The sequence below is a fragment of the Chinchilla lanigera genome, unplaced genomic scaffold (assembly GCF_000276665.1).
Source record: "Chinchilla lanigera isolate Chin_1 unplaced genomic scaffold, ChiLan1.0 scaffold00059, whole genome shotgun sequence".
NCBI classification, from domain to species: domain Eukaryota; kingdom Metazoa; phylum Chordata; class Mammalia; order Rodentia; family Chinchillidae; genus Chinchilla; species Chinchilla lanigera.
The window spans coordinates 12470526-12494260 of record NW_004955460.1 but is presented as its reverse complement, the minus strand read 5'-3'; the positions used below and the strand labels follow the sequence as shown (position 1 = coordinate 12494260).

Sequence of the window (23735 nt, the reverse complement as noted above, 5' to 3'; positions counted from 1 at the left end):
GTGCCTTGCTTGGCAAGCACAAGGTCCTGAGTTAGATTCCCGGTACAAAAAAAAAAAAAAAAAAAAGACCGCATGGAGAGCCAGCTTCCTGCCTGTGGGCCTAGGGCTATAGTAGCCTTGCTGCTGAGGGATGATGGGGCCCGGGAGCCCAGTGACTCAGGCTCTGTTGGCACCTAGGGCAGTGTAGGGAGTGAGGGTGCTGGGGGATCCCGCTTGCTGCTGGGGTCAGGGTGGGGGAGTGGGTGCTGGGTGGACTGGTTTGTGCATCCATGGTCCCCAGCTTTGAGGTTCCGCCTTCTCCTCCAGCACTCCTTTGACACTTGGGTGCTCTATTTTCTTGAGCTTCATCTAACCTTGCTCTCCCTCCTTGAATGGAAACTGATGTGAAACTGGCAGGAAGACCTAGGGTGGCTGTGAGCATTGTTCTGAGAGCCAAAGGTTTGTGGCACATGCCTAGCATCCCAGAATTTAGGGGGAGGCTGAGGCAGGAGACTCACAAGTTTGAGCCCAGCCTATTTCCTTCCCCCTTTTCCTCCCTCCCTGCTTGGGGAAGCAGCACGAGAGGATGTGATACCTGGATCTGTGGCAGCCGTCTTGTAATGATGATGCAACTAGCTTGACATAGAAACACCAACAGTTCCTGTGAACAGTCAGTTCGGGCCAGACCCATTTGGCTTCTACAGGACATCAAGCATCGGGGCTGAGCGTCAGCTACCCCTTTCAGATGGATTATGTGCTCGCCAGTTTGCCAGGCTCCCCACCTGTCCCTATCACATCACCCTGGTCCGTTTCACTCATTTACATTCTTGCTGGCCCAGGGGCAAGTCCAGTGGCAAACAACTTGGCCACTCTAGCACTGTCATCACCATGAGAGGATCCAGCCCTGCGCTGGCCCCTCGGCAGGAGCTGGTGACAGTCTGGCTTGGGGCTGCCCAAGGAAATTTCCTGCCTTGATGGAAACCACCTATAGCTCTTCCCAACAACGAGGCAGCCACGGGCCCCTGGAATGACTGAACTCTGCAATGTGAGCAGTGTGACCGAGGAACTGGGTTTTCAGTTTTACTCACTTTTAGTGTATTTAAATTTAAATAGCCGCATGCGGCTGATGGCCCCTTCGGGGACAGTGTGGCCGAGTCACGGCCACCTTTGCAGCTGGAAGAGTCACTTCCTGCCCAGCTGTTTGGCTGGTGAGGTGCGCATGGCAGCAGCTCCCAGCCGCCCATGTCCCTGTCCCCTACCCTGAGCCTCTCCCCTACCCTGAGCCTCTCCTGCCTGGGTCCCAAACTACAGGTCGCTGGCAACCTGTGAGCCTCTGTCCCCAGCCTTTGCTGCAGACAGGATGAGGTCCGTGGAGAGCGCTCCGGGGCTCTGTCCTGGCAGAGTACACTGAGGCTGTTTCCCAGGTGGGGGCCGGGGTGGGGGCTGCAGCATCCAGGTTTTACTTCCCTTTCTTGGGCCCTGGGCTGGCCATGTGACCCTGTGGACAGCGTGCTGAGGTTGGGGGTCAGGCTCCCAGGCCGCTTCTTGGACAGCATTTCTGGGAGCCCTGAGCTGCTGTGCAGGGGCACAAACACGCAAAGCTGCCACGCTGGGAGCTTGTGTGGGCAGAGCTTAGCCTTTCTGCTGCCCCCACGAGCCCGCCCCAAAGATCTCCTGGGATATCTCAGCTGCATGGAACTGGGGGATGAAAGCAGGGCGGAGACTCGGAGATCGGAGATCCAGGCTTCCTGCGGGAGGAAATGCTGGGAGCATTCTAGGTCTCCTGGTCTGGAGAGCGGTGTAGCAGCATCCCGGCTCCCTCTCCTGACCCACAAGAATCCTTGCAAGGAGAGATGAGTTGTCCCCTGTTCACCCCTCTGGCCAGCGACAACGCAGACAGAGGCAGACCCAGAGACGGCTCAGGTTCCTCCAGAGCCCCCAGTTAGGTGCCACCCCCCAGGTGGCAATTTTCTATATTACTGGGCCACTTGCTTGGGTTACACAGTGAATGTGTGGCCTGCCCAGGATGAGAGCCGAGACTTAGCTGACCTCTAGTTGGGGGCTTTGTTCATTATATTCTTGCTCTGGATATATAGCGCCATGCTCCTAAAACACAGTGCCTTATGACCCACAGTGGTGTCCTGTTTCCTGAAGTTTTTCCCCTGGTACAGGGATTGAACCCAGTGCCTTTGCACTGAGGTACATCCCTAGCCCTTTTTTATTTTTTGATTTGGAGACAGTCTTGCTAACTCACTGAGTTATTTAGGTTGAGCTTGAACTTGCAATCCTCCTGCCTCAGCCTCCCAGAGGGCTCCTGGTTCTTAACAGGCACCTCAAGACTGACTCTGTGTGACCAAGGTGAAGTTGCAGTCACTCTCAGCAGGCTCACGGCTTTTCCTTTTGAGACTGAGCAGTCCCAGGCCAGCACCACTTTGCGGGGAGGAGAGGCAGATGACAGCTCTCTGGGAGCAGTGATCTGCAGCTCCTTGTCCACCACAACCCCAGAGAGACTTCCTTGGAGTCAGGAGGGGAAGGTGAGCTTGGTGAGCTCTGAGAGGAGAGCTTGGCTCCCAGGACAGAGCTGACCTGGGCCTCGGGGGTCCCCAGGTGTCTCTAAGACCCTGCATACTGTAGTCTTCACAGCGGATGCCCCGGTGTGCAGCCTCTTTTCTTTGGGGCTCAATCTATATCACCCCTAAAGGCCACAGAAGCCAACAGGGCCAGGCTTGAGGGCACTCTGACAGTGGCTCCATGACACTGCAGGTGATGTCCCTCCTGCCTTCCTTATGCTTCCCAAAGCAGCCTCATAGGGGCCACACTAGCAAGCCAGTGCTCCCCAGAACTGTGGCCAGTTGGGAGGACACTCAGGTCAGCTGGGGCGGTGCTGCCGGGCGTGAGCTGCTGCCTCGTCCACAAAACCACATCCCCTATATCCATCATCCTGCTGCTCCAGCTCCGAGCACATCCTCCACCCCTAGAAGAGCAGAGGGGGGTGTGTGGCCTGTGGTACCAGAGCCCCCCAGGGCATGTGAATTGGAAGATCCACAGGAGCCTGCAGTGGGCAAAACCATCAGACCTGGCTGCAGTGCTAGTTTAGTAGCTGTGTGACTCTGCTCAAGTTACTGAACCTCTCTGAGCCTCAATGTGATCCTGTGTAAAACACAGAGAAGCCAGGGAATTAGCTCAGTGGTACAGTGCCTGCCCTGCGAACATGAGGTCCTGAGTTCAATTCCCAGTACCTACCCCCCAAAAAACCCAAAACACAGAGAAGTTTGGAGATGAGTAAGTAAAATAACACAAGGTATACAGGGTGAGAGCTCAAAAAAAGTGGTAAGCATCTGTCAAACCCAAGACCAATGGCCTTTTTTTGGGGCAGTACTGGAAATTGAACTCAGGGCCTTGTGCTTGCCAGGCAGGTGCTGTGCCACTAAGCTATTATCACTGGTCCAAGAGCAATGGTTCTTAAACTTTTGGGATTACAAGAAATCTTTGGAAATCTGAGAAAGCCTGGAATTTCTCCGGAGCAGGACATGGAGGTGCATGCCAATAATCCCAGCACTCTGGGAGGCTGAGACAGGAGGATCACAAGGTTGAGCTCAGCCTGAGCAACTTAGTGAGACCCTGTCTCAAAATTTTAAAAAGTGTATATCTTCAGGTACAGCATAATTTCCAAGGTTTGTCTGTCCTGCACGTCTGGGATCCTTGAGGTGGACCCAGTGCCCCGAGGAAAGCCAGCTGCCAACCCTTGGGCTGTAATCAGAGCCCCACGCCTCCGGGCAGCTGCAGGCTGTGGGCTCCTCCACAAACTGGAGCCCCCCCACAAAGAATAGGATGCTGGGTCTCCTTGACGTCCTCCTGCAACCCTAGGGGCCACTCCTTTCCATCCAGAGGGACTCCCCAGCAGGAACCTCCCTCCTTTGCCCACTCTGTCATCTCCAGCTCCATCAGCAGGGCCTGCAGCCACCTCCCGGCAGCAGCGCGGCCAGCATCTGGAGGGAGGGGCAAACCCACCCCGCTTCCCTGCGCTGTCCCCATGCACAGCCCGCCTGCACCCCATCCCCAAGCCCGGGTGAGTTGCTTATTCCACATGGCGAGCCCCAGGATTGTGAAGTTAGAGAACTCAATCGCAGAACTTGTATCTGGGACTCTTCCCTTGCCCAGCTCCTACTGATAGAGGGGAAAGAAACTCCCAACCTGCTAGATATCTGGGAGGAGTTCACATTCTCTAAAATTGAAGAATGAATTTTAGGAACAATGTAGGTTAAGAGCAGAATATATTTATTGAGGGAAAGAAAGCTTCTGTCAGAGAGAGAGACAGAAGGGGTCCCGCATGGGTTGCCAAGGAATCTGCCTTTTCTAGGGATTTTTATAGAGTAAATCCACAAGGTGAGGCAGGTCCAAGGTGGGAAACATGGGAACTTGCCAGGTGGGCATGAGGTGGGACAAAACTATGGTCAGCCAATAAGAACACGAGTATAATTGCTCGGGTAAAATTGATTAAATCTGGATCAAATGGGGAAGTGAGTCAGGTAGCAAGAGGACATGAATACAGAACAGGGGCTTTTGCTGTAGGCGGTTGGGTTAGTGGCTCTTCTTTGCTTTTTCAAGGTGATCAATACCTATTTAGAATATCAATCCCTGATGTTTATCCTTGGGGAGGTATGTGGGTGCATTTGTTTTATCTTTTGTCTTGAGGTCTGGCCCACAGCAGAGATGCCTGTCTCCTGTCTTCCACCTTCCTCACCAGCTCCCTTGAGGGCCTGGCCCTGTCTCACTGCCTATAGTGTTTCTATCTAACTCAGTTGCCTACAACACTACATGGGAACAACACAAGGGCCTCAACCTGGGGGAAATTTACTTAACTCCAGGCTTTAATGAGGTGCAAGCAGAGCCCTTCAGCCCTGCCTCTCCTTAGTGATGCTTTATCTCACCTTAAATATCTTCAGCCGGACTTCTCCAATCAAGGGGTTTCTTTATCTATCTATCTATCTTTTTCTGAACTAGGTGTTGAACCCTGGGCCCTTGAACTCAGCTAGTCCCCAGTCCTTTTCAAAGAGTTTTATTTTGAGACAGGCTCTTGTTAAGTTGCTAGGTTGTCCAGGCTGGGCTCAAACTTGTGATTCTCCTGCCCCTGCTTTTAAAGGTGTCACCCCCGCTGGAAAGCTCAGAGGCTGTGGGGTAGAGGTGGGTCACTGAGGAGGGGAGACCAGGGTGCCCACCCCCATCCACTCCTACCTCCCTGGGTTTGTGATGCTATTGCAGTCTGCCTTCTGAGAGTCAGGATGTTGGAAAATGCTGGAGGCTATGCGGTGTTGTTCTTTAGGATAAGACATTTATTAATACAGTTCTTCTGTTAACAATTCATATCTTGATTTTGCAGCAAAAACCTAGCAGAGGATCAACCTGTAGTATTTGAAACTATAAAGAAAACGGTTTTCCTGTGTCTGTTAGGAATTCCTCCTGGCTACAAGTTTTGGAGAGCTGAAATAGCCACTTAACACATATAAAAATTTATTTCTGTTTCATGTAAAAGAAACCCAAGCAGGAGCATCACCTCCCAAATGTTATCAGTGATTCTGATTCAGATGGCTCTTTCCATCTCTTCACCTCCGCCACTTTCTGCTCAGGGATTTCCATGTTCATGGTCACCTCAAAGTTTCAAGATTCCTATGTGACTGTTACAGCTCCAGCCATCAAATCTATATCTCAGGCCAGAAATCAAAGGGAAATATTGTTTGTCCTTGACTACCCCTAGCTGCAAGGGAGGCTGGGACATATGCTCAGTTAGCTGTGTACATGGATTTTCAGAATAAAATCAGGCTTCTGTAGAAAGGGAGGGTCAGCTCACAGCTGTTCCCACAGTTCTACCACCTTCCTGAACACATGACGTGGTGCCCAGCGAGGTGGATCTGGCCTGCTTTGGCTGTGCCCAGTCAGGTCATAGTTGGGAAGTTTGCCTTGAGCCAGCCAGAAGAGCTGTAGGTCTTTGTACCCATCCTGCTCCTGGACAAGGGGAGCAAGCACACTAGAGGGCCTCACCCTGTGTGAGGAGGACTCCACAGTGGGGACAGTGATGGCAGAGGACAGAGATTACGCCGTGTGGGGAGCTGGGCATGGTGGCATGGGCCTGAAATTCCAGCACTCAGGGAAGCTGAGGCAGGAAGATTGCAAGTTCAAGCCTGGGCTGGGCAGCTTAGTGACTTAGCAAGACCCTGTCTCAAAATAAAGAATGAAAAAGGCTGGGGATGTAGCTCAGTGCAAAGGCCCTGGTTTGATCCCCAGTACTGAAAAAACAATATCATGTAGAAGGTGTTGAGGGGCATCTGGCCTCAGGGCTGAGGCTGTAGCTGGGGTCTTGCACAGTGCAGGGACGGCCCTCCCCAGAGTGACCATACAACTTCTCCTCAGGTCAGGATGCGTCAGAGGATGCAGATCCAGGCATCGTTCAGGCCGGGCCTGGGAGCCCCAGTGCTGGCCACCCCGTCCTCACCCTGTGTGAGGGTGCACGGGACTTGTGCCCCGTCCATGCCTCAGTTCACGAGTGGGCAGCTTAGGAAGCTGACAAGAGCTAAACCTCTGCAAACGATAGAATTGCAAACAGTGAAATGGAGAATAAAGAAGCGGAGACATTTAATGCAAGAGGAAAACTAGCACATGCATGTCCCCTTCTTGCAAGCCTGTGCTATCCAGGATGCACTCACTGTGTGTCCCTAGAGCTGGCAGGTGGACACCCTGGCTGTCAGGGCCCTACCACGCTGGTGGCACAAGCGTCCCTCACATTACATTCAACTGCTGCTGTGGATCGTAAGGAGCCACTGGCCGCGGGCCTCGAGCTCCATGGCCTCTGCTCACCATCTCTGTGCACTGGGCCGGGCAGCTGCTGGCCCTGCTCCTGCCGGAAGTCAGTGGCCTTGTGGCATCTGCCCTGGCTCCCTGGAGGGAGGGGTTCCATCACGGTGGCACAGAATCCAGGCTGTGTTGCTTGGCGGTGTCACTGCTCAGACCCGGGGTTCACAGCTGGTCCTCGTCCACCCAGATGGTCTTGCGCTGCTCCTCACCGATCCTGTCTTTGAGGATGCGCAGCAGCTCCTCCACGCTGCTCCAGGCCTCGGCCTCCACTGTGGCATACAGGCAGGGCAGTGCCTCCAGCTCCTTCTCGCGCAGGCGGCAGGCACGCAGGAACTCCTCCTCAGTGTCGGGCCGTGGCAGCAGCTTCCTGGCAGTGACACACATGGGCTGTGGGCAGGCAGTGGGGCCAGAAGCCAGCCCCACATTGGCACGATTGCGTGTCCAACCCAGAAGAGCCTGGAAGTGGTCCTGCCCGGGGCCAGTGTGGTGCCACCAGGCCCCCATGAGTGCTGCTGCATGCCTCTGGCTCTGTCCCCCCCCCCCCGTGCCCACCACCTTCTAACACCCTGCACACTGTGCCTTTGAGAGGTCCAAACTGAGGTTGAACTCAGGGCCTTTGCACTGAGCCCCATCCCCAGCATCCCTCCCCCGCTCTTTTTTTTTTGAGACAGGGTCTCACTAATTTGTTAATTTGCCCAGGCTGGGCTTGAACTTGAAATCCTCCTGCCTCAGCCTCCCAGGGGGCTGGCATTACCGGTGTGCACCACCACACTCAGCCACACAGTGTTTTTGCGTTGCTCACTGTGGCAATCCCAAGAGGTGGGGATGTTTAAAAACTTACTTTCAATTGTGATAAAACCACTTAAAGTATTTTCTGAGTATAACTCAGGACTGTGAAGCACATTCACTGCTGTACAAACCACATCCAGAACGTTCTAGTCTTCCCAAAGGGAAGCTCAGCACCCACTCCCTGCCCCTGCCTAGCCTGGCTCCCCTGATCCTGCTTCTGTCCTGGGACCTCACAGACGAGGAACTGCGTGGTGTCTGTCTCGCATCTGGCTTATTTCACTCAGCATAATAGCCTCAAGGGACATCTGTGCTGCAGGGTGTGTCACAGTGTCCTTCCTCTGTAGGACTGGATGAAAGCCACTGAGAACAAGGAGCACACCTGGGGGACACACCTGGGGGACACACCTGGAGGACACTTGCATGGCTCCCACCTTTTGCTGGTGTGAACAATGCCGCTGTGAACACGGGCGTACAAATATCCCTTAGACAGGCTTTCAGTCACTTTGTGTACAGACAGAGGGGAGCTGCTAATCATATAGTAATTAGGCTTTTCATTTTCTGAGGGTTCCTATCCTGCCTTCTAAGTAGTTGCACCTGTTTTTGGATTTGTTCAGTTTTGAGACAAGGTCTCCCTATGTAGTCCCCCAGGCATTGAACTCACTATGTAGTCCAGGCTGAGCTGGAACTTGATAGCCTCCTGCCTCAGCCTCCTGTGTGGTGGGATTACAGGCATACACCTGGATGCCTGTGCACCATTCCACACCATTTTGTGTTCTACCCACAGTCATGGGGTCCCAGCACCCCCACATCCTTGCCAGCCCTTGCTAGGGAGCTCTTGTGCCCTGGGATCACTGATGGATCCCCCAGTGCCTGTCACTACCAGGGACTGCACAGACATTGTGAAGGAGAAAGTGGCCTTGACCTTGGGGTCTCAGTGCCCCATCTGCACAGTGGGTCATGCCCTTTACTCTGCAGTTGCACGGGGAGTGGGGGTGGGGGGACCCAATGTGATGAAGTTTCAGGACAGGTGGGCCCCAAACCTCTGTACCTGAACCTCTGTGCCACCCTTTCTGCCCAGCCCCATAGCTGATCGAGTGGCAACTCCTCCTCTGGATCCAGAGTCAGAGTGTGCTGCTCCCCCTGCCGGGGTCTTTCCTGCACGGTCGTGCTGGTCTGAGTGGCCCAGTCATGCTCTTCTACACGGAGGCAGGAGGCACCCTCATGCCCTGAGTCAGACCCCATGGGGTGTCCCCTCCCTGGGGGGTAGCTGTGGTCTGCTCCTGCCTCCTCTGGCCACTGCCTGACACTGGCTTCCTCAGGGCTGTCCCCGCCCGGGGCTAGGGTCTGCATGGCTCATCCTCCTGCCGTCACCCCCAGCCTTCCTAGGGCCTGGCTGTGCAGCATGTCCTTCCTGTGTGAGCCACGTCAGGACTTCAAGGTCGAGGCTGCATCTGCCCTGGACTTGGGCCCCCTCCTAGTGACGATGAGTGGAGGCTTGGCGGACTCGGCGTCGGGACCAGGCTGGCAGGAGCCTGGGCCCCCCGGTTCCTACCTGAAGCGCTTGATGTTCTTCTCGCACACGCGCACAAAGAGCACGATGGGGTAGATCCCGCACTTGATTAGGTCGCGCACACAGCCGATCCCGGTCTCCAGCAGGCAATGCTTGTTCTGTGAGGAACAGGACAGCCGAGGTCAGCGGTGTCCCCACCTGTGTGGGAGCCCGGTCAGGGCCTGGATGCAGGGACAGAATCCAGGGACAAGAGCCCCAGGTGCCACCCGCTGGACCAGCACAGGACCAGAGTCTGCAGAACCGATGCTTCCCATGGCCTGCAGTGCACAGCTATACGGGGACCGGGCCAGGAATAGACTGTCGTGAATGCCTGCCCACCTGCCAGCCTCCGAGGGCACACTTGGTGCCAGGCAAGAGCACTGAGAATGCTGGGAGGGTGAGGTGGCGGCTTGGAGGTCCCGGCAACCCTATAGGGGTTTCAACCACGAGCTCCTCATTTCCGAGGAAAGCATCACTTTAAAAGAAACTGAGGTGTGCATGGGGGTGCATGCCTGTAATCCCAGCATGCTTGGAGCCTGAGGCAGGAGGACCACATGTTCAAGCCTAGCCTGGGCAACTTAGCAAGATCTTTTCTTAAAATGAAACAATTTTAAAAATGGGGTGGGATGTAGCTCCAGGTTAAGACCCTGAAAACCCTGAGAAACCCCACTACAGGAAAAAAAATAAAAAGAAGAGGCGGAAGAAACAGCAGACTTGCCATTGTGAACAAGGACACAGTGTGGTAGTGTGCAGCTCTGTGACTCTTACGCGAGCACAGCGGGAACAGCACCCGTCAGGGTGCTCTGTCAGGGGCTGCCCGACAGAGACCCTCAGGCTTCTTCCTGTAGCGGGCACTGTGTCACTCCCCCAGCTTGTACCAGCACAGACCCCTGGGCTTTCCAGCTGAAACCAACTCGGCCCCAACCTGCCCGCTCATCTTCTCTCCGCCCTGGCTGTCAGAATTTCTATAACTGCTCTGGCCCAGAAAAAAAATAAAATCAGCAAACGACTCCAGGCGCGTGAGAGCCGGGCCTCTGCTCTTTCCTGTGTGGGTGTTGGTGGTGCTGAAGGGGGTGAGGGCACCACTGCAGCTGGATGGGAGTGGGCCTCCTCCTGGGCTCCTGCTGCTGTCCCCCTTTAGCCTCAGGGCACATCGTGTCCTTCACAGCCACAGGCTGAGAGCTTTTCCTCCTTCAAGCACTAGAAGGAGGAAGAACTCAGTGTCTGGGGGTCACGGTCACACTGCCGTCTCCGAATCACTCCCAGGCGCCTCCTCTGCGCTGCCAGTGACTCCCCGGTGCTCTACTTTCCCCGCATGGGTGGGTGCCACCCCTGTCACACGCTCCTTGGCCTGTCTCTCACCCTGACACGCTTGCTGTGTCTATCTCGGCCCTTGTTATCACAGCTAGGGGCATCCAGCACCAGGGCACCGTCAGCAATAGAAAGCCGTTCCGAAATACAAGTCCTGAGAACAAGGGTAGGGAGGTGACAGAGACAGGGATGGCAGAAAGCTCTGCCACAGGGAGCTGGGGGGTAATGCTTTACCCCCTCTTGCCCCAGCCCAGGGGTCTCGGGTGGGTCCCTGGCTATGTTGCAGGTCTGCCCAGCCCCTCACCTTGGCTGCCACAGCTTCGATGTTGGCAGGAACAATGCACTCGAAAGTGTTAGGGTTCTTCTCCCGGGAGTAGATGATGGTTTCTGTCTTCTGCTTTTTAAGGAACTCTTCTCTTGTGACAATATCTGCAGAGAGAGGCCAGTCTCAAGGGTGGCATAGGTAGTCTCGGGGGGTTGATCCCCTCTAGGCCCCACCTGTCCCCCCTCATGGGTGCCCCAGAACTGGATGTCTGGCCCAGTCACAGTTAGCTGTATCTCGTCCCTTCCACTAGACCGTGAAGTTCCTTGAGGGCAGGGCCAAGGTCACGCTTCACGTTCCCTGTGGCAGACCAGAGAGGTGTTTAGTCAGTACGCAGGGCCTGGCTGCTCAGCAGTGTAGCAAGAGTAGTTCAGGAACCATGGTGCATACTCTTAACTAGCTTCCAACCACAAAGAAGCTCAGCCATTGATCTATCCACTCGTGATCTACCCATCCATCTATCCATCCATCCACCCATCCATCCATCCATCCATCCATCCATCCATCATCCATTTACTTACTCTCCTATCCATGTACCCATCCTACCTACTTTTCATCCATCCATCCATCCATCTACTCATCCACCCACCCACTCACCTTCCCACCTAACACTGCTAAGGGTCAGGTATTAGGAATAAAAATGTGATAGAGGGGCTGGGGATTTAGCTCAGCGGCAAAGTGCCTGCCTGGCAAGCGCAAGGTCATGAGTTTGGTTCCCGGTACTGGAAAAAAACCAAAACCAAAAAAAAAAAAGTGATAGAAACACAGCTTATGTATTCAAAGAAGCAATGATCTAGCTAAGAGAAAAATGTAGGCTACAGACAGTGGGAAACAGTGAGTGCAGTGGTGGCTACTGTGTGTGGGAGAGGGTGCAGGCAGGCTGCCTGGAGAAAGAAGTGCCTATCAGAGGTCTTGCTCCCTTGCTGGGTGACCCTGCACATGTTTTTAACCTCTCTGGCCTCAGGCAATTGAGGATGGAGTATGTGCAAGTCTGGACTCAGGTGGGGAGAGGTTATCTAGGTTGGCAGTGGTGATCATTTAGGGTGTGCAGTTTCAGTCTAGCTGGATGGTGGCCCACTTGGATGTAGTCAGGGCAGTAAAGCCTGTGCTGTATTAATTTACCATGATTTAAAAAGCCCCTGGACATATGATGTTTAATGGGTCCCAGGTGGGCCTAGACATCTATCCTTTTTTTGTTTTTTTTTTGGTACTGGGTATCAAACTCATGACTTCATGCTTGCTGAGCAGGCACTGTGCCACTGAGTTACATCTCTGGCCTGACATCTATACTTTTAAAAAATTTTAGTTATTTATTTTTTGTGCTACTGGGAATTGAACCCAAGGCTTTTATGTTGAGCTATATCCCTGACCCTTTTTAAATTAATAAATTAGTTAATTTATTTTTTTGGCTTGTTGAGTCAGAATCTCATTCAGGCTGGCCTTCAACTCATGGCAATCATCCTGTCTCAGCCTCCCAACTGCTAGGATGACAGGCATGCACCCCCACACCCAGCTTATTTTTTATTTTGAGACAGGGTCTTGCTAAATTACTAAGTTGCCCATGCTGGGCTTGAACTTGCGGTCCTTGTGCCTCAGTCCCCTAGAGTACTGAGATTACAGATGCACCACCGTGCCTGGTCACATGTATACATTTAAATACAGGTGGGGACTCTGACGGCAGCTAGGATGGGAGTTCTGGCTGGGGGTGGGCATCACCACCCTTGCCACGCCTGGGGACCCCAAGGCTCAGAGTGATGGGGAGGCCCACTGGGGCCCTGAAGGGGGACTGAGCTCCTGGATGACACTGCCACCTCTGCCCTGTCTCACTGTCAGTGGTAGGTGGGGAAGGCGAGGCTGGAATTCCCTGCTCCCCAGGCTGCTGCAAATGCAAAGGGGTCAGTGTGGGGACAGAAGAAGACACCCTGTGAGCCCCCTGCTCCCACCTTCCACGCCAGGCAGAGCCAGGCGGCGACCAGGAGGAGAGGGAGGAAGGGTGGGGTGGGAGAGTCGGCTGTGCTTGGCTCTGTCCACCTCCCAGCACACCGGTGTGCTCACCTGACTTGCAGAGGGTGAACTCCATGGCGCCCCCTGAGTTCAGGAGCTTCTGTACCAGTGTCTTGGCCAGCATGGTGGGCGTGAAGAGCACTGGCCTGCGGCGCTCGCAGTGGAAGGCGCGCACCAGGCTGTAGGGGATGAGGCTGAGCTTCTTGCTGAGCTCACTCTCAGGGTCCAGCTCTGGCGGGAAGAGAGCTGCTGTCAGGGCCTGGGCCCGTGGAACCCGGGTACCCTCAGCGAAGGACGGGCACTGGGGCTGCTTTTTTTTTCTTTCTTTTTTTTTTTTTTTGGTACTGAGGAGTGAACCTAGGGCCTCCACACTGAGCTACATTCCTCAGTTCCTTTTTATTTATTTTGAGATGGTCTCACTAAATTGCCCAGGTTGGGCTTGACCTTGCGATCCTCCTGCCTCAGTCTCTCACGGTGCTGAGATCACAGACCTGACACTGTATGCCCAGCTCTAGGGCTGGTTCTTGGAGGCTACTTCCTAGGGTAACATGATGCTCTGCCAGGCACTGCAGGCCTGGGCAGCCTGGAGTGCTCTTCCTGGCACCCCGGGGATATTCTGGGGGTCCTGCATGCTTGTGTGGGAGGCAGACAGGCAGTGGGTGACATAAAGAAGCCCCATAGTCTCAGACATGGTGGGTCTCTGAGGGAGAGGTCGCCAGGGCAGAGGGAGGGTGGCCACAGGAAAGCAAGGGGATGGTGTGAGGTAACCAGGCGGCAGGACAGCAGGGCTGCCTGGCAAGGCCTGGTGCCTTCAGAGCTCTGGGAAGCTTCTGGGCCAGAGGCAGGGAGACCACCTGGCCTTGGTTCTGCCTTTTCCAGGCCTCTGTGACCTGTGTGTGGGGAGCAAGGCGGAGCCCCTGGGCGGGATCTGTTAAAGCCACTCCAGCAGCCCCAGGTCACTTCCCAGAGACCAGCTGCCTGTCCCTTTTGCGACCCCTGGCCTGGCCCTCACAACCTGTGCTGGGGCTTTGTTCTCCTTGCCTCTGAGCAAGGCCGGCCTGTCTGGGGAATTCAGGAGGGGCTGTCTGGTCATCAGCTGGGGTCACCGGCTGGAGAAATGGCAAGAGGGGCTTGTGGGGAGAAAGACCAATACTTAGACACTGCTCAGCGGCGGCTCCAAGTAACGGGCATCTGGGTTGCATGTGACTATGACATGTGTCCCTCAGACATCACGAGGGGCAGACTTCAGCCCCCGTGGGGATGGATGGCCTCCAAGTGGGGGTGCAGGGCACACGCCTGTATGGGGAGGAGCAGGGGGTGGGGAGGTCACCACCTACCTTCCTGCTTCTCGGCCAAGAGCTTGGTGGTATCCAGAGAGGCGCGGGCCAGGCTGCCCAGGGGGCTCCCGGAGATGACGCGGACCCGCTCGCTGCTGTTCATGCGCTTGTACTTGTTCTCGGAGCGGCTGACGAACTGCAGGGACAGAGCGGGCAGCAGGTGGGAGGCTGCTCTCCCTGCGCTGCCTTCCAGCCACATGGAGCTGCTTCAGTGTGACAAAGTCAGACCTTGTTCTAGTCCCACCTCTGCTCTGGGGCCGGCCAGTCACCTCCCTGTATGAACAGGGGACACCACAGTATGGTGGCCCAGGTCTGTTAGCCCAGCACTCTGGGAGGCTGAGGCAAGAGGATCACAAATTTAAGCCCGGCCTGGGCAAGTTGGTGACTTAGCAAGAACCTGTTTCAAAATGAAAAATAAAAAAGGGCTGGGGATGTAGCTCAGTGCAGAGGCCCTGGGTTCAACCCCAGTGACACCCAGGGGCGGCTGGAGTCCTGTAGCTCCTGGACAGTGGTCGTCAATGGTGAGCAGGTGAACAGAGACCCGAACCGCCCCTCACCCAGCCCCCTGTCAACTGCCCACCTTCCCCTGGGGCCTCCGTGTGAGCTCTGCACTGACCGGACTGAGGTGCTCCAGCTAGTGAGGCACTCTGGCTGGACCCCCTCCCCGCTGGGCATGTGGGATGCCCTTGACTCCCCAGAGCCATGCTCCCCGCAATCCTCCAGTCACCTGAGGAGCACTGTTGCCATCTGCAGCCTGCACAGGCCTGGAAGCAGGCACAGACCCAGCTTCCTGCCTTGTTCGCTGTGCTCCTTTGGGTAACCCCGCCCCTCTGCAGGGAGGTGGATCCTGGGGGCTGGGTGTGTGCCTTAGGATGAGACCCTCAAGGCTTTGACTCTTGTGTAACTGGTGGATGCCACAGTGTGCCGTCTTGGATGGTCTGCCTCTTGGAAGACCTCCAACCTGGCCAGGCTCCCACCCACCTGGCTGTCACTGCCACATGCCTGTCTCTCCTTGGGTCCTGGGGTCACACTGCTAACCCTTTCTGAGTCACCTGTGTCCCAGATTGGACCCTTGGGGTGCCATACTCTCCACAGGGGTCTACTTGGTACAGCACCTACTTAGGAACATGCTCATGGGGATTACCCTCTTTGCTTGTCTTCTGTGATATCAGAAATGTTTCTGCTTTTATATGGAATAACTTCTGAAGATATCATACAATATGCTGGTTAATATTCCTTCTATAAATCCATACAAAAAAGGTTTTCTTTTAAGGTTAAGTATAAGGGAGAAATCTTTTCTGGTCTTGAAGAGCCAAAATGTTTCCCTAGACAGATTAAGATTTAAGAACCTGCTGGGTTTCCCTTTTCTCCTTGGCTGCCGGGATACTGAGACAAACTTAACGCTCTATCTGCGGAACTAAACTAAAAGATATTTGGAATGTTTGTTTTCTTTTTCTGACAGGCCATTTCTGATTTTTCTATTAATATTTTAACAGCCAAGTTGTTTGAGCTCCTTTTGGGCATACATTTTCTCAAATCTTTTCTGAATGTGGGATTTGCTTGCGACAGGAGCACAGACCATCTCTCAAGCTGTCACTGGGGAATGGGATGAGAGATGTGGGGCATGTGAGAGCTGCAAGTGGGGTGTGCACGCAAAGCACTGCTATTTTGGTGCAGGATCCTCTTCCCAGTAGGGAGAGGGCAAAGCCACGTGTACTGCGATGGGAAAGGCGGGCACTGTGGAGCGCATTACCTGGAGGAGCTGGCCAAAGAGGAAACTTGCTCTGGAGAGGCGTGGGCTGACCCGGGGGTCGCTGGTTGAAAGCGGCTCTTCGGGTTGCAGGGTGTTCTGGAATGAGTTTATCAGTCAGTCAGAAGGAGCAGGGCCTGGCTAGATCCCTGGGCACAAGAATGCTGCCCAGAAGCATAGGACGCTCCCATGTGCCTCTGCTGAGTGCTGGGAAACCTGCTCCAGCAAGGAGTGGGGATGGCGCAGAGCCACACTCCGGCTGCAGCCACCTCTTCCCCTCTTCAGGGGAGTCTGGGGTGAGCCCAGGAGGACCGGCCCCTTCCGCAGGGGCTGTCCCTGCTCAGTGATGCTTCCCCGGAGAGGTGGTGCTCAGTCCTAGGGCTTTCCCCGTGGTGCCGCAGACTCACCCGGTGCGCCCGCAGGGTGTGGTGTGCCGTGTCCGTCTCCTCCCGGCTGCCCCTGTGCATCAGGCGCTGTAGCTTGACCAGCAGCAGCTGTTGGGCCCTGGGGAGCAAGAGGGAGGCTTCCAGGTTGGGGCAGAGCCAGGAGCCTGAGGGGCTGGGACAGCCTGGGCTTGTGCCTCTGGGAAGCTCTGGCTCTGGATGGGGTTGGGACCAAGGCTCCTCTCCAAGATCTGGGGCTCCTGTGTGGGGAATCTGGCCTGCTGATGTCATCACATAGAGCTGGCCTTGAAGCTGTCATGGTCTGAAAGCATAGCTAAGGTCTTAGAGATGCCCTGCACCCTCAGGAGGTGGAAAGGCTTCCTGGAAGAGGAAGAACTGGGACCTCACAGCCCAGTAGGCAGAGGTGTGTATTCTGGGGCCCGTGCTCCTCTCTGAGGCCCCCACTGATGCTCATAGCACCACCGGCCCCTGACTCCATGGTGCCGGGGACATGGAGCCCCGTTGGGCCCTGGCCTCACCGGCTGTAGCTGGGTATAGTGCCCGTGTCCAGGTCCTGGTCGGTGAAAGGGTCGACCCGCGCGCACAGCCACTCGTGCCTGTCCTGGTACATGGTGTCACGGACATGCACGATGTCATCACACTTCAGGGACATGGAGCAGGCGTCCAGCTGGCTGGAGATGTTCAGGTTCAGGCGGATGTAGAAGGAGTCTCCTGATGAGATCAGGCCCTCCTCCATGTCCCTCAGCAGCTTCTGGTACCCTGGGCAGGGGACAGTCCAAACAGTGCACGTTGATGAGCCACCAACCTCAGCTGAGGGGCCGCTGCGGTCCATTCCTCAGAGCCAGGCATCAGGAGCAGGCATTCCTGCCTGATGATGCCATTCATGGGTTTTCTTTTTTGTCTTGGCTGCCAGGAAGCTCAGAGCCAAACGTGTCAGGTTGCAATGGTCACCTTCACTAGCATTTCTGCCATAATCTCCACACCTTCCCCACCACTGGGGATAGACATTTGTTTTTCATTCTCTATGTTTCTATTGGTGCATAACTTATATAACAGTAAACTGCACAAAGTGAATTTTCCCAAATGCATGTGTGTGGGTAGTCTCCTCCCAGAACCTGCCCTGTCAACATTCTTCCTGGGGTGACCTTCATCCTGATGGCTATCCCCCAAGTGAAGCTGCCCCTCACTGCACGTAAACACAACCAAACAGTACAGGCTATCTCCCTTCTGGTAGCTATCGCTCCATGTTATGCCTGTGAGATACATCTACGAGGCTGCCATGTGGCAGTACTGTGTTCTTTTACGTAGCTGTATAGTGCTCCACTTGTGTGCACTTATCCATTCTCTTGTGTATACATCTGCACTGTTTGCAGTATAGGGCTACTATGAGTAACTCCTGAGTTATTCTTCTACATTACTTCTGTCGACATATGTACACATTTCTCTTGGATTTATACACAGAAGTAGAATTGCAAGGTCATGGATTATCTATATATTTAGATTTGGTAGATACTGCCAAGTGGCTTTCTAAATTCGTAAGACCTTACACACGTTGTTTTAACCTTACTTAAATGTCACTTTCCTTTCGAGTAGATTCTTGCAAATACTTTGGAAGGAAGTAGGGTCCAGACTATGACTATAATAAATATGGCAAGCTCTAAGTGAACCCTCATGATATAAATCCCTAAATCCATCCCACATGCAGAGGGCTGCACAGCCCAGTGGAAGCTAAAACAGTTCTGCCAGGTCCCAAGTAGCTCCTCAAATGTGCACAACACGGAAATGTGCAGGGACATTTCAGCCCAGGGAGTCAGTGTCCCATGGGGTTGTGCCTGGGGCCTCCTGGCTATGCTCAGCACAGGGCAGAATCCCTGCCACCCTCCTGTCAGACGCACACCACCCACTCTTTGAGCTCTTTGCACGTAGAGGAGCTAACTCTCCCTGGAATCCCAGGCTGCAGGGCCCCTGTGTTGCACAGCTCTGAGGGGTGCTGTGCACACCACCTTCTGTGGCCCTGTTGGCCAGTGCTCAGCGCACCAGCCAGAGATTCTGGGGCAGGGCTAAAAGTTTTTTTTTTTTTTTTTTTGGTACTGGGAATGAAACTCAGGACCTTGCGCTTGCCAGGCAGGCACTGTACCACTGAGCTATATCCCTGGCCCTAGGGCAGGGCTAAAAAGGTAGGCTGTAGGAGTGGGAGGCGCCTGGCCCACGTGTGGGGGTGACTCGACTCTGTGTTTGGGGACGGCATCATTATCATCTGCACCGCAGGGCACTGCTGGGAAGGGTGTGAGCGGCTAGAGAAGCTATTTGTGCTCTGCTGAAACATTCATGAGCCCTGCGGTTAAAAATAAGACCCAGCTGCAGAGATAATCACGCAGGAAAATCCAGAGGTGAGAATGAGGACTCAGGCTTCGGGAAACGGAAAACAAAGCTCTGCGTGCACTGCCGGGAAAGAGGAGCCAAGGGTAAAACCTCCGAGGGCTCCAGGGGAAGGCAGGGTGAGGCCCTGCCGGTCTTGGGCTGGGGGCCACGGGGGACAAGGCCGGACAAGGCTGAGATGCGGCTCAGTGGCACTGCTGGATCCAGCTGCTACCTACAGCAGGCCAGGAAGTCTGAGAGCATGCATGCTTCATCCCAGCAGGGTGAAGGGTGGGCCAGGCCGGGCTGCTGCATCCACCGTGCCCGGCAGGCATCCCAAGGCATCCTGGGCAGCTGGGCATGGACAGACAAGCTGCTCCTGGTCATCTGCCTGCTCCCCAGACCTGCTTTCTTGGTCCCTGACGGTGCCAGAAGAGCTCATTCTTCCGCTGAACGGAAGAGGAAGTGGGGGCACTGGGTGGTGAGGTCCCCGGCCCCGGGTCCGGGCCATCTCCAGTGTAAAGGGGTCCTCCCTGGCTCACCTTCATGGTTAACCTTGTAGTGCAAGGTGACGGGGCCACTACACCTCTGGATGGTCCAGCGGGCCTCTTCCTTCGTGCATGTGTCCAAGGGGACACTCTGCCTCTCTCCTCGGATGCAGCCTTCCAGCTGGACAGTAAAAGACACATATGGATTCTCCCCATTGGGAGCTGCTCCATCCAGGAAACAGGAGCACCCTTTTCCCCATTGAAGGGAGGAGAAGGGCCCCGAGGTACTGATGCCCAGCCGCCCTCCCTCCAGTCCCTCTTCCTGGTGTGGTTCAAGGCCTGGGGTTCCCCTCCACCAGCAGGGGCAAACAGAGCACGCAGCACCCTGGCACCTGGCCCTCACCAGCAGCAGTTGGTGGCCCTGATGGAGTCCCGCCTTCTCAGCCAGCGAGCCCTGCTTGACTGCATGGACAAAGCTCCCACGGGCATTGCCTCCTAGGAGCGTGAGCTGGGTGACCAGGCCATCTCCGCTGAGCGTTGCATGCTGCACCGATGGCCCCGGGCCCCGCACCTGCCCCACAGAGGTGACCGAGGGCCGGAAGGGCCTGGATGGAGGAACAAAGTAGTGGTCAGGCAGCAGAGGGTGGATGGGGTTCAGGTGCTTGGACATGCTGAGAGCTGGGACTCCAGGGATGCAGCTGCCCAAACTCATCAGGCACTGGGACCTCCTGGTCCCGAGTGAGTCTATCACAGCCACCTGACCAGCCATGTCAGGGGACAGCCTACCTCCCATGCTGCAGGAAATAGACCTGGAGCTGAGCTGCCCTCCTGGCCCACAGAAGATGCCCCCCCAGGACCTGAGCCAGCCACTGCTCTGCCCTATCCTTGCTACACCAGGGGCTGCTGTACAACCACTGCCCACTGGGCCTGTCTGGCATGAGTCCTGCTTCTTGACCTCTGCCATGCTGGTGGCCCTGGGAAAGTCCTGTCTCTGCAGCCTCAGTTTCTTCCAGGGGCAGTCAGGGGGATGCTATGTTTCTAGGACTGACTCTCAGAGGATACAGGATGATGCAGACGGCCCCTTCTATGGGGGGCAGGCAAGGGGATGACAGGCTGAACCCTCCTGTACCTTTCTAGAGAGAACTTCCGAAACATGAGGTTGACCTGCTCCAGGTCATAGGCGTCCAGGCTCTCCGACTGGTGGGAGGAGGAGGAGGAGTGGATGGAGGGAGGGCCGAAGGAGTAGCGGTCGTGACTGTCATCTGCAGAGGAGTGTGGCCCATCAGGACCTAGGAGAAGCCAGGGGGCACCGAGGGCTTCCCGGGGACCCCCTTGGATGGCTTTGAGCTCTGCAGTGCTGGCCCCTCCCCATAGCCCTGGGGACAGCTGGTGAAGCCCCTGTACCCCACCAATAAGGACATGTGCCTGCCTGCAGGAGTCCTCTGATTAGGAACTTCTCCATATTCTGGGTTTTAAAAATCCTCTTCAGGTTTTGCAGAGGGAGCTCCTCATTAGCAGCTGCTAGCTCTGTCTTTGAACTGGGACACTGCCCCCCTAGGGCCTCACAACCACCCACTGTTGTCCTGGCAGAGACCCTAAGCCTGGGGCCCCTTCCTGTCCCCACCTCGCCAGACACGGAGAGATGCCCCCTCCACACAGTGCTGGCCTTTGGGTGGAGGGACGTGTGAATCCTGCCCAGGCCTGATAACAAAGGCTCTTTGCAAAGGGAATTTTTCCCGACACTGCAAAATACGTTGGATGGCTGCCCAGGATCCTCTTCCCAGTTTCCCTTTCCAAAACTCTTTCAATTCTTCTCATTACCCAGCCTCGATTAGGTGCTAACCTCTCTTTAACTCTTGATAGCTTCTGATGGTCCCCAATTAAGGAGGACCACTAATCTTTCATTTGATCTGCTGGCAGCCTGGGGAGCCAGGGGTGGAGGCAGGGCTGGAGAGGCCTGAAACGGAGGGGCCGGCAGGGCACACCCGCAGGATTCTGAGCCAGGCTCCAGCTGCCAGCTGTGCAGGGGCCTGGGGACGCTGCTACCCTCCAAAGGGGCAGAACCATCTCCAGGATTCCTGCTGTCCCTTGTGCTTTGGGCTCATCCGGATGCCGCTCGGGTTTGGGAGTCTGCATCGGCTGGCCCACTGGTTCACAACTGTGACACCACAGTATCTACACAGGCAAGGCCTTGGGGATGGGAGTCTGGGTCCCAGGCACCTAGCGCAGGCCTGTGAGGTGTGCTGGGCTGAACCAGACTTCCTGGATGGGAGGGGAGGGTGGCCAGGGCCATGCATGCACGCTCCGGCTCTGGAGAACACAGGTCCTCACTTCTGGTTTCTGCATGGCCTGTTTGAGGCCAAGGGAATACCCACATCTCCAGGATCTCCACAGTGCTGCCATGGGGCCATTATAGTACTGTTCCACAGCCTCAGTCCCTGTGTCTGCCTCCGCCACTTCCAATTGTATCGGAGGGAGATCACCCCGAGGTCTGCTGCCGCCTCAGTTCTGGCCCCTTTGTTTACTACCTGTCTTGGGCAGGTTGGCCAGTGGTTTAACATGCTCACTGCTTATGGGAATGTCTGGATCCAGTCCACCCTCTCTCTCTGCCCTTTCCTGCCCCTGAGACCCCATTTCTTCATATCCAGAGAGGTAGTAGTGGCATTTCTGGAGGGAACTGTAGAGATCAGATTACACTGGGCCAGGCTTACAGACCAAGCGCCCCACAGTCCTCAGCTCCCACACGTGAGAACTGCGCTTTTTAAAGCTCAGATCCTGTTCTGGTCTTGCTCAGTGGCTGCACAGGCCTTGGGGTCCTGGGGGGCTCACCTGACCTCACACTCCAGCCCTGCTTGGAATGCTCCCTGCATATGCCCCATGGCCCCACCATGTACATGTAAGCTCTTTGCTGAGTGGCCCTGCTATCACCAAGGCACCCATCACCCCTCTCAGATCTGGCAGGTACCTACCATCCAGGTCTAAGGCGTCAAACCCGCAGCTGTCATTGTCTTCTTCAACTGCACTGCAGGATATAAGCAGGGGAGAGAGTGCTCATGAGTGTTGTGTGTGCAGGGGGAAGGGAGGGGAAGCTTCCAGAAGTTTCCAGCTTTCCAGGAAGCTTTGGTCTAAGCAGCAGTGTGGGGCAGAGTGGGTGGTGGGGAACAGACACGATCTCCAGGTGCTGGTGGCCTTCACAAAGCCTCAGCACCTCCCCAAGCTGGCTGGAGCGGGGGTGGGCCCTGGGAAGACTTGGTGGGGCTCAGCTGGGTCTCCAGGACAGGGACGTGAACCCAGTCTCTCCCCCAGCCCTTCCAGAAACAGTCACCACCAGCTGACTTTGAAAACAGCAGCCTGACAGACAGATGCACTTGCCAGATGCACCCCTCCTGTGGTTCTCCTTGCTGAGCTTGGGTGGCTTTAGGAGGGGGAAGGGCATCTGTGGGTCTCTTGCTCTAGTAGCAAAAGCCCAGCTCTGGTGCCACAGGGTCCAAGAACAGGACAGCCCAGGGCCAAGGGATATAAGTTTTGTCATTTGGTAGCTGGTGGGTGATCCTGGGAAGGCCACTCTCTTGCTCTGAGCCTCGGTTACCTCATCTGTATAGTGGGCACTTGTGCCTCTCCTGCCTTCAAGGTCACTGCAAGGACGGCTGAACCGTGACAGGAGGCAGGATGTGCAGGGGGCCGGGCTGCTTACCTGCGGGGCGGTGCATCTTCTTTGCAGCGCCTGACGATGGAGTCATTCCCTGGGGGCTCTGCGGTGATTGACATGATGCTGCTCCTGCTCCGGTGGGGCTGCTGTGAACAAGCACACATGGATGCGATCCGGGACACGGACATTTATACGCCAATGCCTCTGAGGGCATAAATATTATATATGGGGAACTAAATTTAATTCGGATTCATTCCCGCCCCTAACTCGGCCAGTGTGGGCACAGCAAGCTGGTCCTCGGCAGTGGTGACCTTGGTCAGAGGAGGCTTGTGCTCAGCCCGGGGGCCCCACTGAGCATGGAGCACATCTGCTCACACATCTGCTCACAGGGAGGACATGGGCAGTGGGCTAGTGACCTGCACTGGCTGAGCTCCGTGCTCCTGGCAGCACCTGCTCTGGATGCAATGAAGTATGGGGGTGGGCTGGAGGAGGGGTGACCTGGGGAGCCAGGCCTGGGGCTCCTGGCAAGGGCTGCCTCAGATGGGAGCCTTGGATCTGGGACCCAGAACTGTCATCAGACAGGACTCATTCATTATAGAACCTCTGCCTCCCCCAGGGCCTGATTTGGGAAGCTGAGCTGACAAGCTTCCTGGAGCTTCCCTCGGGGTTAGAATTTTTAATCCTGTGCCTTCTGCTGCCTGACTGGGGCGGATGACACCAGGTCTGGGGGCTTGGATTTTGCCTGGCTCTGCCCAGGTGGGCTGGAGCTGAGGACTGGGGCCCGCTGGGTCAGGGGAGGGGCCTGAGCCCTTGCTGTGGCACCGCTTCATCTGCAGCTGTGGGTAGCCCCCTGCCTGGCCCACACCCCTCCCGACTGCTGGAGCTGTGAAGGCTGAGAAGTTGCGGCAGAATTCTTGGCTGCCTGTGCGATTCGCCACAGGGCCTC

The 23735-nt window shown here is 55.6% G+C and overlaps 1 protein-coding gene across 9 annotated transcripts in view; it reads right to left on the bottom strand.

The window, feature by feature from the left end:
* Nucleotides 1–6585: 6585 nt before the first annotated feature.
* Nucleotides 6586–23735, bottom strand: part of Card11 (caspase recruitment domain family, member 11) — a 118689-nt gene continuing 101539 nt past the window's right edge. For 5 of the 9 annotated variants that reach the window (XM_005397859.2, XM_013521265.1, XM_013521266.1 and 2 more), the window contains 13 exons: nucleotides 22835–22935; nucleotides 22110–22162; nucleotides 20270–20471; nucleotides 19544–19745; nucleotides 19195–19321; nucleotides 16813–17053; nucleotides 16298–16394; nucleotides 15894–15989; nucleotides 14141–14276; nucleotides 12855–13034; nucleotides 10782–10906; nucleotides 9170–9285; nucleotides 6586–7195 (listed from right to left, as the gene is read on the bottom strand). In XM_005397859.2, the coding sequence (XP_005397916.1) occupies nucleotides 6991–7195; nucleotides 9170–9285; nucleotides 10782–10906; nucleotides 12855–13034; nucleotides 14141–14276; nucleotides 15894–15989; nucleotides 16298–16394; nucleotides 16813–17053; nucleotides 19195–19321; nucleotides 19544–19745; nucleotides 20270–20471; nucleotides 22110–22162; nucleotides 22835–22935 (1881 nt within the window). In that variant the 3' untranslated portion in view covers nucleotides 6586–6990. Of the gene's footprint in view, nucleotides 7196–9169; nucleotides 9286–10781; nucleotides 11100–12854; nucleotides 13035–14140; nucleotides 14277–15893; nucleotides 15990–16297; nucleotides 16395–16812; nucleotides 17054–19194; nucleotides 19322–19543; nucleotides 19746–20269; nucleotides 20472–22109; nucleotides 22163–22834; nucleotides 22936–23735 lie in introns of those variants that run through there. The other 4 variants (XM_013521270.1, XM_013521271.1, XM_005397860.2 and 1 more) reach the window with 4 other exon arrangements.